The sequence below is a fragment of the Haemaphysalis longicornis genome, unplaced genomic scaffold, assembly GCF_048455015.1.
Source record: "Haemaphysalis longicornis isolate Haplotype H1 unplaced genomic scaffold, Haemaphysalis longicornis Haplotype H1 scaffold_12, whole genome shotgun sequence".
Lineage (NCBI taxonomy): Eukaryota > Metazoa > Arthropoda > Arachnida > Ixodida > Ixodidae > Haemaphysalis > Haemaphysalis longicornis.
In genome coordinates, this window is record NW_027526225.1 from 87,149,960 (window position 1) to 87,168,483 (window position 18,524).

Here is an 18,524-nt window from a genome sequence, read left to right on the forward strand (position 1 = left end):
TATTAGTTATTTGAACATGTCCTTTCAGCATGGCACTGCTCTATGTATTGTTTTGCGAAGAAAATCTCTCAGTCCGTGACTTACCTTATTTCGATGCACAGCGGACGTTTTTGGGCACCCACATTGAAGCAGAAACCCCGATCGCAGAATAAATGTTCTTCGATTTTATTGGCTAAAACGCAGCCTTCGGTCGAACCATCCCCACTCAACAAAAATAAAAAACAATCAACAACGGCGTAATGCAGTCCAGCTCAGCGTAATCTTAGAAGCACCGAATGGTCGAACTGGGAGTCGCGGACGCACGCACAACACTGAGACGGGGATGCCTCGCAATTAAAAGCACAATTACAAATTTTTTAAAAGGCGGCACAAAAATGCACAAAATGTTGTAATAAAAATGAGAGAAAGGGAAAAAAAAAAGCATAGGGTTTCATGCAATGAAACGGGGCAAACATTTTCGCCAGTCAGTCACCAAGAGTTAAAACTTCCTTTAAAAAAAAAAATGAACAAACACAAATGCCGAGTATATAAATAAATGTTGCATCAACGGTAAAGGAATCACTTCATTTCTTTGGCTCCACGCGGAACAAGTTTTTAACATTGGCGACATTACTTGCCGTCCGTTGATTTTTTTTTTTTCTTCTCCACCCGTCTTTCGCTGCAGTCGACATCATTGTCCTTCACAAGCTGTCCACTACCTCTCTGGAGGCACACGGCAGTCCACAGCATGACACAAAAACCGCATCAACTCCAATGGCGAACTCCACTCGAATGAAATTTTTCACAGACAAAATCGCTCGTTACGTCGATGAGCCACTGTCAACGTCTGACGGGCAACATGGAATCAAAAAACAGACGGAACACGATGAAAGAAGTTAGCAGTGCGCGTTTGCCCATGCACGCGTAATGGAGAGACGACGCCACATGCAATGAACAGCAGAGGCCAAAGCCGAAACCTTGCGGCACTACCAATTTGCTTTGTGTCCTCCCTGCCCAAGAAAAGCGTGAAATATCTGTTGTGCAGTTCCTCGAAGTTTGTTCCTCCATTCCTTCGCAGTTCAATCGTCTTGTGTCGCCATGCAGAAAGTGCAATGTGGCGGTCATGAGTGGGCATCAATGCCAGACAACGCCCTGATTTGAAGCACCCAATTCATAACCCAAGCTCCTTTTGCCGCCCATAAAAAAATAGAATGAGAAAGGAAAATAACGTCTTCAGATATTAACAAGCCATGGTAGACGGGCCGGAAGACAGCAATGGCTTCAAGATCTGCGCTTGGCGACGCGATGGCTGGGCACCGAAACTGGGCTTTCACGGCGCCACTCTCAACCGCGCTGAAACTCTCGCAACCGAGCGGCGCAGTCCGTTGACGACGCAGTCCGTTGACGGCGGAGATCGCTTTTGTTGACGGCGTAGACATCCGAGATCGAAACAAGCGTAGCGTACGTGCAAGACTGCATTGTTGGCGGGAAACAGCTCCGACAGCTAAAATAAGCGGTGTCTCACTTAAGACCGAGACATGGTGCCAAGTCCATGCCACGTCGCCGCCACCTTCGATTCCACGCTTTTGTCGGCTGTGCTTTCTCGTGCAAACCAGGAGCTGTAGATTCAGCAGATTTGTTGTTCCAGCGCGGTAACTGGTGCCAGCACCTTGAAGAGACATCGGTGTTGCCTGTGCTCGCAAGGCTGCTCACTTGGCGTGAAAAAACGAAGTTTGGACCAGTGTTCGCACCAAAACGTGTCAGTAACTAACTGAAATAGCACTCACGCCAACATCCGGATCGGAGTTCATGCTCCCTTCCGACCGTTGTCCATGTGTTTAACCAGTTGTGCGGAAGTACCTCGCAACGTATTTGACACTGTTCTCCCAAACAGCGCCAACGTCTCTCACCTTCCACTAGCACTCGTACCGATGCTTGCATCGGTATTTCTGTTATATGAAGTCACCTCATAGCCGTTTTCGCTAGTGCTTCTGGTGCGGGCTGTTTGTACCGCGGTACGCTTGCTGCCACGGTCAACCAGGCTCCACGTCAGCGCTGCCGCCTTTGAAGGTGGGCGTATTAACAAGCGGGAGGAAGAGGGGGTCGTTGTCAGAAGAGCCTCGTACGAGTGCACTTTCAGTGGCAGGGGGAAAGGCTCGCAGCGAGCGTCGTCGTCGTCGTGTTCTCCTCGTCAGAGCTTGAGAAGCAGGTTGTGGAGGCACCTGGCGACCGTGGCGAGGGGGTCTGCCCCGAAATGCGAGTGCCACAGGCGGGAGCACCACCGCCGCCGCTTCTTGCCGGTCTGGCGACCGCTGCGCGGGGGAGTCCCCGGATTCGTTGGATGTCACAGTGTCCGGTAGGGCCCTTTCATCTTGAGGTACTGCAAAGGAGGGGAGGAGGGGAAAGAGAGCTGTTGAGCCCGCAACTGGAAATAGCCTCAAGCATCAAAACAACGATCGAAAATTCATATTTCATGCGATTAACACGCTGAAGCTGCACATGGGCTATGCGACGCATCGTAATAGAGGGCTCCGGATTAATTTACACCCTCTGGGGATCTTTACCGTGCGCCAAAAGCCTGGCATGCCGGTGTTTTCACTTTTCGCCCCCATCGAAAAAGCAGCCACTGCGACCGGATTGAACCAGTGTCCTTGGGCTGCAATGAGCCACCATAGTAAGTGCAACTGCAATCAGCTTGTCTCCAAAGTTCAAACTGCGCGAACCTCGATCTCGACAAGAATTCATCTGCAAGTAGACTACCGGGAAACAGGATAAAATTGAACCTATTCCTTTTGTCTGCAATCCGCCGTCAGCTTTAGGCTATACTGCTGCTAGAATGATGTACATAAAAGTAAATTTACGGGTTGTATCTTACAAGCACATGCATTCCCTTCCAGAATAAAGCAAAATTATAGCAGTTAAGTCGCATGTGTTGCTAATCCTCATCACATTCCTACCTTTACTTTCAGCAATGACGGCTGTAGCGCACTTTCTTATCACATACTATATTTCTTGCAGCTATCCATCACTGTTTTCTTGTTTTATGGTTCACTTATTTATAAAAGTCTTTTATAGCCAGTTTCGTATAAAAAGCACATTTTAAAGGCAAACTGTGAAGCACATCATGGTCACGTTGCATTAGTGAAAGATAAAAACTGACCACACTGCTACGAGGCATGCGACCACAGACAGTAACAAAATCTCTATAGAACTATTAAAGAACACAAGAAAAAAATATGAAGGGCCTGGCTTCACGGGAAATTGGCATTTGCCGAAGCACTCAAGGCGGCAATTCAAGCATGCTGCAGGCAAAAGTTGAGCAGTTCATTTGCTCAGCAGCATGAACTGCTTGTTGGTGAGCGACAGTGCAATTCTAGGGCCCCACTTTATTGTCTCTTATCTCCACTGCCCTCCTCAAATGTATAAATAACCAGTTAAGCTCAATTATACCCCAAAAACTTGCACTTCATTTTGTCGGGTATATTTCCTCCATCTCAAATGAAAAGTCGTCACTTAAATTGCTGTAACCCGAAACGGTTTTGCTGATAGAGCCCTTAAACTTTTGAAATCGGAATTTTTAGATGTACCATCGATACGTGGCCTGCCAGAAGGAATGCTCGCAACCATGACAGGGAGTTGTGCAGCTACGTACTTTTAACTGCGCACGAGATTAAAAGAGCTATTTAACCCCTTCGTGACCGCACCCTAAGCCATCTTCCACAGGTGAACGATGATTTTCAAACCTCCTGCAAAAACTAAAAACAGTGCTATTTGGACAAACGACACCATCTCACGTGTTCTTTGGAAACCCCTTTTTCAGTATTGTTGCCGTTTGTTTACATTTTGCGGTGGGTAGACGGCGTCGTGAGTGAAATTTGAACCCAAGGTAGCAGCAAGTTGGCCGAAAATGGCGTCCTGTTTCACTGCGTGCTCAGCAAAGGTGGACAGTGATTTCATGGACTTCGGCCACTGCTGCTGCTGAATTTTTACCCCAGCGGCAGCGATGACTACAGCAACAATGTGCATTCTTCAGATTTTGGTTCTGATGATGACTCTCCCATCTGCCGAGCGACATCACTTGCTTTGAGCTCCATCAGTTCAACACTAACAGCCACGAGGCGGCTGCGCTGTTCTGTGACAAAATCAGCTATGCGCTTATCCAAATATTGACATGGCAGCTGTGGCGAGGCCCATGGAAACCTTTACGGCCGGATTTGCACACTGGAGCCACCATCCGCAGATGGCCAATTCATTCACATCGAGCCTTCGGGCAACAGCTGAATTGCCGATTTCTTCAGCCATCAAAGTAGCGCATCTATTGAAACGATGTCGCACTGAGTGCAACACGTTGCCACCCCAAGGGGAGCCGAGACACTTCAGGACAACCAAAACCACTGAGGCATCTGCACATTACAACGCAAGAACAAAGGCAGAGTGCTGCGCACGCCGCGAACGCAGTCTCTCTCTCTCTCTCTCTCTCTCTCTCTCTCTCTCACGCACGCGCACACACACACACAGACAGAGCCGGTATTGGCTGTATTGGCTTGTAGTGGATCCAAAAGCGGGTATTGGCTTGTAGTGAATCCAAATGGCCGTGGAATATGTTGCCAACACAGGTAGAAAAATGGCCAAAACAAGCCATTGATGACTATTGGGTGCACTGCTGCACTTTTTAAGCAACTTGAATTTCGGTATTTGACTGTAACGCGAGGGTCGACTTTGGCTATCAAAAATTAAAAAAAAAAAAAAGGACTCGTTACAATCGAGTAAATACAGCAACAGGCTGAATCTCAAGTGCCTCGACAGTCTGGTGACAGACGGTACCTACCTGTATGACGAGCGAAGGTCCACCATTGACGATCTCCGGAGGAATCTGGGACAGGGGGCAATTCTCGATGCTCATGATCTGCAGGTTGGTGCACAGGGCCAGCTCAAAGGGCAGCCCGTGCAGGTTGGGGTTGTCGTTGATGTACAAGGACTCCAGGTTCTCCAGGGTGCCTGCGGGATGCGTCGCACTGGGTGAGCACCAGGTCAGCACTGGGGTTGCACGCTCACAGCAAAGCCCATTCGATTGGTTTTTGCCGCGCAACTGCCCTGTCATCACGGCTTCACGCGCCCCCAACAAACTGTTCGCGACCCACTGACGCACTCCGCTGAAGAATCATCAAGTACGCCAGGCTCATTCTTCCTATTCAATCATTTTTTTATAGAGGAAGAGGATGAGGTGACGAAAAGGAAGGGGTGGAAGAACAAGAAACGAAAAAGAAGAAGAGAAAAAAGGGGGAGGAGCAAGAAAAAGAGGGAGAGGGAGAGACGAGAACCACTGGAGAAGAAAGAATCTACAGGCAACATCCTGGATAACCAGACACTGGGGTGCACATGAGCGATTTAGAAATGTAATTCTGTAACTGCCTCAAGAAGATATGTCCAACAAAAACAGGGCCCGCTTGCTCGAAGCCCAATAAGACAGTCTTATTCGCAGTCTAATCTTGTTGGCAGTCTTATTCGGGGTCCCTAGGCTATAAGACACTTTCCGGAAGCTTATAAGACAGCGAATGAGACTCTAAATAAGATTGGGATAAGACGGTGAATAAGCGTGCTCGGAACAGTCTTATTCACAGTCCTGTGCTGACGTGGTCGGCCATTTCATCATGAAGATCGACCTCCATACCGTGAAAAAACGAGTGCAGACGCCGTAGAAGTGGTGAACGATGCCAATCGGCGGCCGCTTGACCGTCTGCTTCGAACAAATAAATGCCTGTAGCGCAGAGGTCAATGCCGTTGTAAATGCCGTTGGGAGAGAGGGTGGAAAGGGCCAGACAACGCCAGTGGTGGAAGCTGCAGGGCCTACCTAGGTACTTTGATGTGGCAGCGACTGCTGCAGCCAAACACCGTTTTTAACTTTACGCTGTGCGCTATGGGTGTGTGCTTGGTTTCCCCAGGTAGCGTGGCGTTTTTTCGCCCTCACGTCAAACAAAGATGGACAGGAATGATCGTCTGCGACCCGATATTTGTCCCGAGCAGGCATCGTGAGGCCGAGCGCGCGGTTTGAATGTGTGATCGTCTATGTCGGCTGTCGCCGCAGTGGCTATGAACAGGTGGCGCGGAAGTGACGGAATTAATGTACAGGTTTTTTCTATAAAATCATGCCCATGTACTCAGAAACAACAAATATGCATTCACAATAGAACTGAAATATGACAACAAAACTATGTGCAACAGCAAAGCGTTAACAGCCTGCAATACGTCTGCCTGTGAGCATTAAATAAAATCGCATTTTCAAAGAGAAGCTGCGCAGACTTTGCTTCTTTCCATAAGTCCCTTCAAAAGTGGCGGTTACGAAGCTTGATTGTTTGGGATTTTTTTGCGCATGAAAGCATGCATGATATGAACATCCGGCTGTATTCTAAAACGCGACTGTTTACAGCTGCAGCCCTCGGTAAGCGAGCTGTCGGCTAGGCAGCGGGTTATTGCAATCGTGCAGCCTTTCCTGGCGGCGTGAGCCGCTGGAGTGCTCCTTGCATCTGAGTCTACAACGATGATCCTGAAGCCAATTTGCAACTGTCTAATTCACGGTGAGATGAAAAGAATGAGTGGTGTTGCGACGACAGGAGACAAAGTGGATGCTTTTCGCGTCAGCCCAGTGAGTTTCTCGGGGCCACACTTCGTAGCAGACGATCTTTGTTTACGACTTCATTTACACAGCCGGGCGACCGAGGCAAGACAGCGTGAGTTGGCCTACCAAGGATGGCGGATCATTGTAATGCATTTGTCACAAGGCCCAAATACGCCGCCTGATGGTCAGCATTTTTTAAATTTATCCAATCATGGTTCAAAATAAACGTTTGCCCAACACCGGCGACGGCAACAAGCAGTTTTGCGGCGTATTCCCTGCTTTTCCCTAGGGGCCCCTCCTGTGCTCGTCTAGGTACCTGTTGTCCCTACAGACTTCAATAAGACCGCTCTGTAGCCTGGCCTGAGTGCTTTCAAGCAAGCGCACAAGTCTGAATCTTAGGCGTGCACTTATTGAAGTCTGTGAATAAGACTGCACTGCGAATAAGACTGCCAATAAGCACGTTTGTTCGTGCAAGCGGGCCCAGGTGTTGACGAATGTATAGCTATGCAGTGATAACGATGATTCTCCGACGGTATAAGAAATATAAACTACTCTAAGAATAATTACATTATGATGGGGCCCTCCCTGTAAACTATTGATACACATACGATCGGCGCCATGCCTCTGGTGCAGTAAGACGAGGACAGCGATGCACGGCTCCGAACTCGTGCTGCTGCTTACTTCAACACTTCCCAGCTTGTCCTGCCTTGTACATACTTTTAAGTATAAGAATAGTAAACAATAATAAGACATTACCTGTAGCTCGTGACATAGATAAAGGGAAAAAAAAATATCTACCAGTTGTCTGACTGGGTTAAAAACACCGCCTAATTATTTCATTAGGTCAAAAACAAGAGTCCCAAACATGCAGTTTATGTTCACAGTTTGTTTGATTGGTTTACAAGATTAAAAAAAAAACAAAAAAACTTCATTGCAGCCTTTGACAAAGTGTGAGCCTGTTTAGCCTCCATGAACAAAGTCGATATTTCTCAATAAACGGGTGAACAGAAACACTCTAAACCCTCTGCTCGCATAAAAGCACCCTGCAATGTCTATGTGGCAGCTGCTCGTATCACACGGCATTATTAATTTATTTTTCTTCCAGATTTAGTATGTATAAACTGAAGCTCCAGGTTCCCATTCAGCAGTGGAACTAACAACACAGCTACAAATAAGAGCTTGACGGATTCACTTACAGAACCACTTTCCTAAGAACTGCTTAGCCTAAGGATGAAATGCACTAACGTGGCTATCTGGGCGTGTTGGTTTAACATGATTAGGAGAAGACAGCGCGGTTTACACACGGACACAGGGAAGAGTACTTGACACACACGAGCGAGTACTTGACACACACCAGCGCTCGTGTGTGTCAAGTACTCTTCCCTGTGTCCGTGTGTAAACCACGCTGTCTTCTAGTAGCCTAAGGACAGAGTAATAGCCACAGCGGCTGCTTTGTAGATGAAGGCGAAAAGCGAAAATGCCTGTGTGTTAAGATACAGCACACGCTGAAAATTCCCGGGTGGTCAAAACTAGTCTGGAGTGCTCCACTACAGCGCGCTTCATAGTCCAGGTGTATCTTCGGTGCGTTAACACTAGCTGAGTGAGGTTCCCCTGGAGGGGAGGTGGCAAGGGGCGTGCACTCACCGATCTCCTCAGGAATCTGGTTGAGGTTGTTCTCACCCACACTCAGGTAGGTGAGGTTGCTCAGGTGGCCGATTGCTCGCGGGAGGTTGGTCAGCTGGTTGCTCTGGACCACCAGCTTCTGGAGCTGCCGCAAGTGCCCTGCAAATGTCCCAGCAGTGAGAGCAGAAACAAGACCGCCACAATCAGAACCCCCCAGGATGACGGTACTGGCTAAAAGAAAGCCCCGTAAGCCAATCATCAGTAGCATGTCACTTGTGCATTAACTTTGCTCAGACTAGTACTACTCATTTTCTTTAATGAACATACTTCCTAAGTAAGACTGCATGCAGCAATAAATTTGAGAGCTGGCAATGGCTGTGCAAAGGAGCTCTGCCAATATGTTTTCCTCTTGTACAGCAGCCCTTTTGTTTTGTATAATAGTCATGGACAAAGTGCTATCACTCCCAATCAACTGTGTTTTCTAGTCACGTTAATGTGTCTGGCAAATGTTGAGAAGGCATCACACAATTACATGCCCGACAAGGTCTCCCAAACAACATGCAACATCCCCCTTTTCTTCCCGCAACTTCCTGCATGCGCCAACATTTTACATTCCCGCAAGGGAGTAAATTTACGCCTTACACAAGCACTGCCATTAGGACATTCCTACCCCACTGGGACGGTGGCAAGATTAGTTGCGATGGCCTATAATGCTCGCTTTAATCCTTTTTCCCCACTAGGATTTTTGTACGTGCCAAACTTTTATTCCTCCACCGAAGCGGTGCTTGTGCTTTGAGAAGAGCCCATTGAAGATGCCCAGGTGGTAAAAATTAATCCAGAGCCCTCCACTACGGCGCGCCTCATCACCAATCATTGAGGAGAGCCGTCAGATCCCCCACACCTCCATGCCTTCTATTTCCCCACAAAGGAGTAAATTTTCACCTCAACCAAGCACTGATTTTCGGAATTCCTACTACCCCACTGGTACGGTAGCTAGGTCAGCTATGCCTTAAAAAGCGCCACCAAATAGCCCCCTTTCTCCCATTGCCCCCAAGTGCTCACTGATCCCATTAGACACCCCTCCAAGCACTCCCCCCCCCCCCCCCCCCCCCCCCGCCCCCCCTTTTTCTGGAACTTGCCGATCTCGTTGGGCAGGGCGTCGAGGCGGTTCTCCTCGAGGTCGAGCACGCGCAGGGCGGCCAGGCTGCCGATGGTGGCGGGCAGGCGGCGCAGCAGGTTGTTGCTCAGGGTGAGCACCTCGAGGCAGGCCAGGTACTGGATGTCCTCGGGTACCTTGCTGAGCTGGTTGGTGCCCAGGTTCAGCTCCACCATGCTCGTCCACGTGCCCAGGTCCAGGGGCAGCGAGCTCAGCTGGTTCTCCTTCATGTTCAGCTTGGACAGGTGCTTGGCCCGGGAGAAGATCCCGAACGGGATCTTGTTCACCTGGTTGTGCTCCATGTTGATCGAGGTCACCGTGGTGAACTGGGCCGGTCCGCCCGTGGGGTACGATGAAAAGTTGTTGCGCGACAAGGTGAGGGTGTGCAGGTTGGTGAAGCTCGCTAGAAGTCCTTCCTGCAAAAGAGAGGCCGACAGGGGACCTTGTTTCGTCCAATCAAGAGCAGAGCTAACATCAGACAGCAGAAAGACCTCTTTGGAAGACTGCCTGGAAGAATGGCAACGAATTGGTATTTATTTAGCGTGCACATGCAAAGAAGTGAGAACAGGCAAATGAAAAAAAAAAAGAAACAAAGTCCACGAGAGGGTACTGACGGGTAGTTGGGAAACCAAGTTGCTCTCGACGTTGAAGTCCGTAATGAGGACACAATTGCTCAGGGACTTTGGCACGGCCGTCAGCTGATTATACCTGCAGTCAAAAAAGCAGACCAGAGGTTGCACGAAGCTGCCGACAAAAGGTGTTGGCGAGGAGAAAAGCGGCGACACCGACCTGATGCCGAACCGAGAAAGCACCAAAAGGTTCCCTATCGTGTCAGGCAGGTCCATGAGCTCATTGTGCTGGACATCGAGCGTCGACAGCTGCACGCAGTTCCCAATCTCTGCAATGACGAGAAAGCACAATGCCTTGAGTCTTGGACAAGTGCAGCGTAAACGACAGCAAGGTTGACTTTAGGGAGACACTGAACACAAAACCGGAGTTAGTCTAAATAGATAGACTGGCATCCCCTTAAAACGAATATACCAGTCTCTAGGGCAGTACCATCGAAATGATCTCGAAAATAATTAAAAAATGAAGCTATCTGTCGGCCAGCAGAGATGAGGTAAACGGTGTCTGAGCGGATATGCCGAGAGTCACACGACGAACAACAGAATGAAAAGTGTGCACACAAGCTCTCAAAGAAACACGTAAAATCTTTCTTTGCGTGTGAACTTGCATAGGACATAAACAATTACAAATTTACAGATATAATTCAAGCTGTGCCAACATTCGCAAGCTGCCAAGCCGCGGTGCCAGTACCGGTTGCGATGGTTATTGCAGGTTCAGCGTAGTCACATGCCTGTTATCTCCTTGTTTACATCATTCTGCCAAGTAGCCCGTTGGTTTTTCACAGTTCCGCTCTCCTGCCGACAGTGATTTGTGTTTGAGAGAACAAGCTTTTTGCTCCTTCATGCAGCGCTGTCTGCCCGAATAAAGTTTTGCAGTCAAGCCGGCGGCCGAACCTGTGTGTGTGTCGTGGCCGCGTTCACTTCACAATGAAATGCGACGGTGTGCTCCTGCAGGTTGACTGTGTTTACTATGTTGGAATTATCACTAGCGACAATTCAACCCCGCACCGGGTATATAGAGTGTGCGCAATTTTTTAAAAACCTTCTCGGCTTGCGCCGGAGTGAAAGGACTTGTTCACCCCTGTAAATTGGATGTAGCGAGTGCTACCCTTATGATGGGCAGGAGGCAGTCGATCACTTGTCAATTTCACGCTTTGGCCTCAAAGCGCATGCCGTGATGATGTGTTTGTTCGAAACCATTTCTTGATTGTCTTGAAGTTGAATAAAATGTGTGCGTCAAACCAGGTCTTTTGATTCAGGGGGTTGTGTGCTGCTATGCTTCCACTATGGTGCATACTTAGATAATATGATACAGTGGAACCCTGATAATACGACTTTCTCAAGAACCCGCGAGAAAGCGTCGCATGACCGGGGTGTCGTACAACCGCGGTGTGAGTAAAGGCTGGCCCAGTAGACGGTCTCACGTGGCGAGTGGGCTAGGAACTTTTTTTAAACTACTATATTATCGCGTGGTTTGTGAACCCTGACTGAAATCCCAAGTAAAAAAAATAATAACGCATATGTTGTGTCCCCCTCCACTTCATGGCGTCCAGCTAGCCCGCAAGCCAAGTGCCACGCGCTACGTGAAGACACCCGTGCCATCTGGCGCTACAGTCGAACCCCGCTACAACGAACGCCGCTTCAACGAAATTTCCGCTTCAACGAAATATTTCCAATTCCCCGTCAGCCAGCCATAGAAGTCCATGCAACAAAGTCCTCGCCACAATGAACCATTTGTCAGGCTTGCTTTCGCTTCAACGAAATTTTCGATGATTTGGGCTGGGTTTGAACAATTATTTGACAATAAAATAAGCATAGCGCCAGCTATCTGTAACTTTTTATACATTAGGACGCTTAGTTTCACCGAAAACATGCGCGGTGCGGCCACACCGCCAAAAAAAAAAAAAAAAAAAAACTCGTAGGCGGACGCCATTGTTTGATGGTGATAACGATGTGGCTGGTCGTCTTTACATGAGGCGCAGGCCCGGTTCGCCAAGCCGGAGCTACAGCCAATCCGTATCCAGTTGAAATCGCACAAATGTGCTCCGCTGCTGGCGCGGCGCCGTCATGTATGCGTTGTGAGCAGCTGTCCTTGCCGTTTTCCTTCTACCATTCTTAATAGCCAAGAGCAAAAATCATGTTTGCGTGTTTGGTCTTGAAGCCAAGTCATCCTATCTTAGTCATGAGCGCGCAGTTGTGTTAAATGCAAGCGCGCGCGTCTAACCTGCCAAGGTCAGTAGCTGCCGCGCCTTGTCAGATGATAAGATAACGGCACTGCTCCTGCTACAAATGAGAGGGGGGCTTCCGACGGCCTAGCAGCTATCTGCAAGTAATCAGCTCGGTGGACACGCCTTGTTGTACAGCAATACGTTTTGCGCCTGCATTTCTTCACCCCACTCCGCAACGCGTTCTTCGCGTGCAGTGAAAGAACAGATAACCATTGGTATGTTTGTTATCCAAATAAACATGACGTTATTGCGCGTCACTCCTTTTTCTAAACATTGTATTATGCTGCCAATGATGCGGAAGCATACGGGGCTATTTTTCTGGCCTTTCCGTGGTGTGTTGCGGCAGATTTCGCCTCAACGAATTTTCGCTTCAACGAAATTTTTCGCACGTCCCGTCAATTTCGTTGTAGCGGGATTCGACTGTATTTCAGCCCACCAGTGCCGCTAGCCCCGCACCTTGCGCGCACGAGATAAGGCTGATGTGGTCGAGCAAATTAAGATGGGAAAAGGCAAGTGTGAAAATGCCAAGGCCAGGCGAAACGAATGATAGTACAAGGCAGAAATGAACAAAACGGCATTGCCGTACATGGTGGATACACCCTTTGAATGGTCCCGTGCCATCGATATAGGGTCACAGTTCTTAACACATAGCCGTTTTGTTTCCCACAAGACCCAGAAACGCGAAATAGACGAGGTGATTCAAACTTAACGAGTAAACCGTGTTGCGGCGAAAATTATAACGTGGCTTTGCTACAGTCACTTGCTGCGGTGGCCAGCGAGTGACCCTCAATGGCGGGGCCAACGGGTACGTGCCTACACCCATGCGGCGGACGCGCTTGAATTGAGGCACTCTAGCAAAGAAAAAAGCAGACTGACAACGCGGGTTTCAAACACTCTGATAAGCAGCGAGCAGAGATATAGTGAGAAAGTCCATCGTGAAAGGAAGAAACTTGGATCGAGTGGGTGGGGAAAGTGGCTGCACAGTCACTGTCGTGGGGTTGCGTCGTATGTGTTCTCGCGTTCGTCGGTGGCTCGTTGGGAGCTTCAAATACACCGTCCCCCAGCCACCTGAACGTCGACTTCGACTTCTCGCGGTTGGCGCGTTGGCGTACTGCTGCCGCGTGGGGTAGTCGCAAGTTTTTCGCCCGCTCATGACTACCTGCCTGCTTGCTTGCATATATGTTCAGTAAGTGCTCTGGTCCGCCTGCAGACCTTTGCACATCAAGCAGCGTCAAATGGCCGTTAAGAATACACGAGGTTGAGATGAGGTGGCGAAGCGGTGTAAAATACGGGGAAAGCTCCGGTTTACCCGCGCGAGGGTCCGTCATATGAAGCGGGCCGCGTGCACTCGAGTGTCATATCATCGGGGTTTTTAATGCATTGTTTCTATGGGGAGTTTGCCAGGGCTGCGGTGATGCGTCGTAAAAAGCGGGTCGTTGTAAGTCCGGGGGACGTATCACCAGGGTTCCACTGTATTTGTGTCCTGTTATGCACATTTTTCATTCCATACTGGTGCTAAGGTGTTTGTTAGCAGTGGTTTGGGTAAAAGCGCTAGTAAATGCTCTAGGCAAACTTCTGGCAGATGGGCTACAGTAAAACCTCGTTACAAGAGACACTGTTACAAGAGACGCTTGTTTATGAGAGACATTTGAATGAAAGTGGTTTGGTTGGTTTTCCTATGTTCGCCATGTTAGCAACATTGCATACAAGAGACCTTGGGTACAAGAGACACATTTTTTGGTTCCCTTGAGTGTCTCTTGTAGCGAGGTTTTACTGTAATAGGCATCTTGCTTTGCAAAACATGCAACAGATGGCACAATAATCGTTACCATACCACAACAGAAAACTGACAGAACGTTCTACTAAAACTCGCGTCGCAGTGCCGACGTAGCAAGCCACAAAAATTTAGAGTTGCACACTGTTACAAATTAAACTAATAGACAGCGCCCTGTTGTGAAGCCAAGTGCATCGAAGTGACTAAAACCCGACTATTTATAACGAAAATGCAAATCCCCTGTCGTCACTCTCGGTGCGGTTGGTTGCGCTGTCCGCTAGACGTATTACAGGCAAAGTAAAAGGCCGTGCGGCACATTCCCATTGTTCAACCACCATCGCACTTTCTGTGTGGCACCAAGATTGATGCACACAGAGTGGCAGGTAATGGAAGGTTGGGGTGGGCAAGTTGTTTTGTCATATGCACCAAGTGCGCAACCAGTGGCTCCTGCGGCCGCGATGGTTCACTCGATAAGTTCCGAGTTTTCCTGCTAGACCACACCACTGTCTCACTCGCTTCTGGCCTCTGTTTAACTCACGTAAAACGTCATAAAATGGTGCGACAAATAATCTGTTTATCAATTGGTAATTTCTCAGCAATTAAAGCATCTTTCGCTGCCGAATAAACGCTGAGAGGACTTCGGGGAAGTTTAACTTTCATCTGAGCCCAACTTGCTAGTTGCCTTCAGTGTCCCTTTAACACTTTTGTGACCGCACCTATTCCCATTGACAGTATGTTTCGCTTTTTAAGCGACAGTTTTGCTTTTGAGTTTCTTTTCCGACATTGGGATTCAGAAGGACTTGATTCTTCGAGCCAGGAGAGGAGCAGGAGAGTATGGGGGCCTGGAAGGAGGGCACCACCCCTAGGACAATAGCGACACCTCCTTTTTTCCTGATGATGATGATGATTATTTCTATTGGTTTCCCCTTTGAAGCGGGGTGATGACATATCATCTTACCAAAAAGGACTAATATACCCATGTTTTACACTCTTGGTTTAATACTAGCGCTGCTTAGGGCAGGCACAAAAAGATTATTAGGCACAAAATGCTTTTTTTTTCCCCTGTTACAGGTGGTAACTGTCCTAGGCAATATTCCCCTCTCTGCTTTTCGTCCACCAGCTCTGTGATACCCTTATATCCTAGGGCTTTTGGAAGCCGAATATTCCCTTCATGTAGATTTGGATGGATACCCTCACATCTCCTAGGATGGATACCTAATAAGCGTCTCCCTCCCTCCCTCCCTCTCCCTTTCTCCCTCACTCTCCCTTTCTCCCTCCCCAGCAGAGGGGATTTTTAAAGGTTCTTTGCTGTCGGGCGCGCATGGTTTCAGTTGCAGCGTCAATGCCGCTGCCCGATGTTTCTTGGAAACGGCGAATTTTGACAGATTCCGATAAATTCGAGCTGCAATCTCTGGATGATGGTAGCAGCACAGACACCTTAAGACAGCTTCGAATCGTTAGACCTCAGTAAGGATGGCGAAAGCGCGTCAAACCGCCTTGGAATGTCAGCAGGTATCCCGTTGGTAAGCTTCGCTTTCTCCTCAGGCCGTTCCGTCACTGCTGCGCATTGTTGTAAACATATCCGGCCTGTTCTAAAGGTCACAGCTCTTATCTGCAGGGTGTCAACTTCGTTTGGGCGGGACCACTTGGCACTGGCTGCACAGTGGAGCCAACCTTCGTTTCACTGCCTCGAGAAACTGCTCCACGCGCTGGCACGATAGGCATTACTAGTGCTTATATTTTTGTATGTACGTAAATAAATTTTGTACTTTCAGAGCTCATATTTGCAGTATTATTCTGTAAGGGCCTTGTGTTCTAAGTGTATATTTCAATTTTTTAACAGCGACGCTGTTTAGCTACCGTAATCATAATTTTTTTTCATGTCCGCAGTTAAAAAATACGAAGGAACTGCCAAGCGCGCCCACGTGAGCACAGGCCTTGCGACGACCGCCTAGTAGTTAACAAAACCAAGAAAATGCCGAGCGTTCGTGTGTGCGTGCCTTGCAACGACCGCCCAGCGTTCCCAGTGCACGTTTGTCAACCCAAGCATACTCACTTAGAAAGACTGGCCAAAATTGGGGGGTAAAAGAAACACACGCGCACACGCACTGTAATCGTGGAAATGCTTGGAACAAGAAAAACATGCCATAGCGTACGCCCCTCCAAGGTGATGTCCAATGATTATCACTCCCAAAAAAATGAAGGAAGCTCACACTTTTAGCAACAACAACAAATTACGGGTCATTGCAGCAGCGAAGAAGCAGATCGGCTGCCATTGTGGACTTAGCGTTCATGATGGTCATGAAGGTTGTGTACCGATGCTCTGCCTTCAAGTCTCATGCGCTAGTGTAAGCTCTCTTCTTTTTTTATGTCTACCCTGTGCAAAGTAGCAGTGATGCTTTCATCATTTTTTTCTCTTTTTGTTAATTTTCTTGTTTTGATAATATTTTGATAAATATTCGTAATAAATCTGTTGTTTAAAATTGATACTGCCGGAAAGCCCTATCCTTCATCTACCTTTTTACACCTTACACTTTAGCAGCAATGATTTTCTACGGCAGGAGACAAATATTGCTTGCACTACCCAAGAACAATTGCTTTTTCCACAGTCACGAAAGTGCTCACAAGGCAAGACAGCAACACTCCAAAAAGTAGCGGAGAAGCTACAAACCATACAAACAAAAAAAGTCTCACAGAAACACAAGTATTGGCAAGGCTATTTATTGCCTAGGTGCCAAGAAATGTGAAGTGTACACCTCAAAGTTTCTCAAGAACAGAAGTTCCCCAACCTCCCAGCTATCTTCCTTACACTTGGGTCAAGAGACTTGACACGATCAGGCTCACTTAGACAAACGTGACCCAGCTGCTTTGCACATACAAAAAAATGAAGGTCATTCCACTCAAGGTGAAAGCTGTCGGAAGTGCAGAGCAGTGACTCGCCATAACGGGCTGCGGCGCCGTTATCCACTCACTGTCACCACCCAATGCAATTGAAATTTCCTGCCTTCACAGTGCTCGTGCGCGCCCTGCCTGAAACTGCGTCAGCTGGAGTTCTGTTCTTTTTGTGCTTGCTTTTCCTCCCGCACATGCTGGCACTGCACTGCCCCTTTCTTTCACTTACTACCGTAAAAACCAACCCAACGGGTGTTCCTAACCAAACGAATGCGGACACTGCCGGTTAATTATGTAAGGTTTGCCTCAAATGTACCTGCAGTTTTCTTTGTGCTAAAAAAGGGGTGGATACATGACAAGTGCCAGTGGTTCACAAGTTTCAAACTTATGACTATATAAACCGCTTGGCTTTCGCAGCCTCTGGGTTACACCGTGACGACAGCCGGTGTGGCAGAACGCCGTGTGGCTCTACTTTGGTCCAGCGAATAAGCTGCGACGACAAGGCGAGCGCCTAAAGTGCTCTGCACTTAAAATAAAGTGAACGCCCCGAAGAGCAGCACTCACCCGCAGGCAAGTGCTTGAGGTGGTTGTTGGAGGCGTCAAAGGTGACGAGCTGGGTGAGCTTGCCGATGCCCGCCGGAAGCTCCCGAATCTTGTTCTCCCGCAGGCTCAGCATCGTCAGATTCTGCGCACAGGTGATTAACACGAGCGAATGAAATGACGAAATGCTCACTTGCAAAGCACTTCGATTTTGCCGTTAACTTCGACATTTACAAGAAGCCTGTCTGGGGTACGCCTACTTCCATGTGCCCACATCCTAAACGCCAAACTTGGGAACATGCCTCACCCTGTGCACGTCAGTCACATTTTGCAGTCAGACATAAATTCTGGTCAGGATTATTTCAACCGTAGTAGCTCCTCTAAAAAAAAAAAAAATGCTTACCACATGCAAGTTTGATCTTAGGTGTGTTTAGTTTGAAGATTTTCATGCACACTTCTCTCCTTGTCTTTTAAGGGGGGGAAAAACAATAAACCACGCTGTGTTCACTGAGATCGACTTGCAAAGAAGACGCACGACAAATTTCTGTAAAAGAAAGCTGGGTGCAGAAGTTGGGAGGGGGGTGGTCAAGAAAATATGATTAAACGAGTGCGTCAGTGGAGAATTTCCAGCGTCTAACCGGCACCTCGTTTATGTTTTTCTGTTCACACAAGGGGGGCAATGGGTCTTGTTAGGGCTAACTGCATGCACGGAGCAAAACTTTGGGTTTTCTGGCATCAATTGCCAAAGTACAGAGTGATACGCTCATGTTGTCTCATTCCATCATTCCATTAAAGCTCCTTTTCAGCTTTCTCCAAGCTTTTCCCAGCCTTAAACCTTTCAACAGCGCCCCAACAAAATACCAAATTTGTTTCCGCAGCAAAGTGCACCCAATGCAACAAAAGCAGTGCAGTCCAGCCCGTTTATAACAAACACATCCGGAAACGGTCGTGTGCTCGTTACAATCGGGTTCAAAGCTGAAATCGGCTTGAAAACGGCCAGCAGCATTGCCTTGGACCGAGCTTCTCCAAAAATCAAACTCAGTCCAATTCAAAACAATCCATCACCATTACGCGAGTAAATTTTCGTGCA

At 48.2% G+C, this 18,524-nt stretch overlaps 1 protein-coding gene across 6 annotated transcripts in view; it reads right to left on the minus strand.

Moving 5' to 3' along the window:
* Positions 1–141: 141 nt before the first annotated feature.
* The window catches only part of Sur-8 (leucine-rich repeat protein shoc-2), an 83,835-nt gene continuing 65,452 nt past the window's right edge, over positions 142–18,524 (minus strand). For all 6 annotated transcript variants that reach the window (XM_077693666.1, XM_077693667.1, XM_077693668.1 and 3 more), the window contains 7 exons: positions 17,459–17,579; positions 10,164–10,272; positions 9,989–10,082; positions 9,358–9,790; positions 8,240–8,377; positions 4,808–4,977; positions 142–2,359 (listed from right to left, as the gene is read on the minus strand). In XM_077693666.1, the coding sequence (XP_077549792.1) occupies positions 2,324–2,359; positions 4,808–4,977; positions 8,240–8,377; positions 9,358–9,790; positions 9,989–10,082; positions 10,164–10,272; positions 17,459–17,579 (1,101 nt within the window). In that variant the 3' untranslated portion in view covers positions 142–2,323. The remainder of the gene's footprint in view (positions 2,360–4,807; positions 4,978–8,239; positions 8,378–9,357; positions 9,791–9,988; positions 10,083–10,163; positions 10,273–17,458; positions 17,580–18,524) is intronic.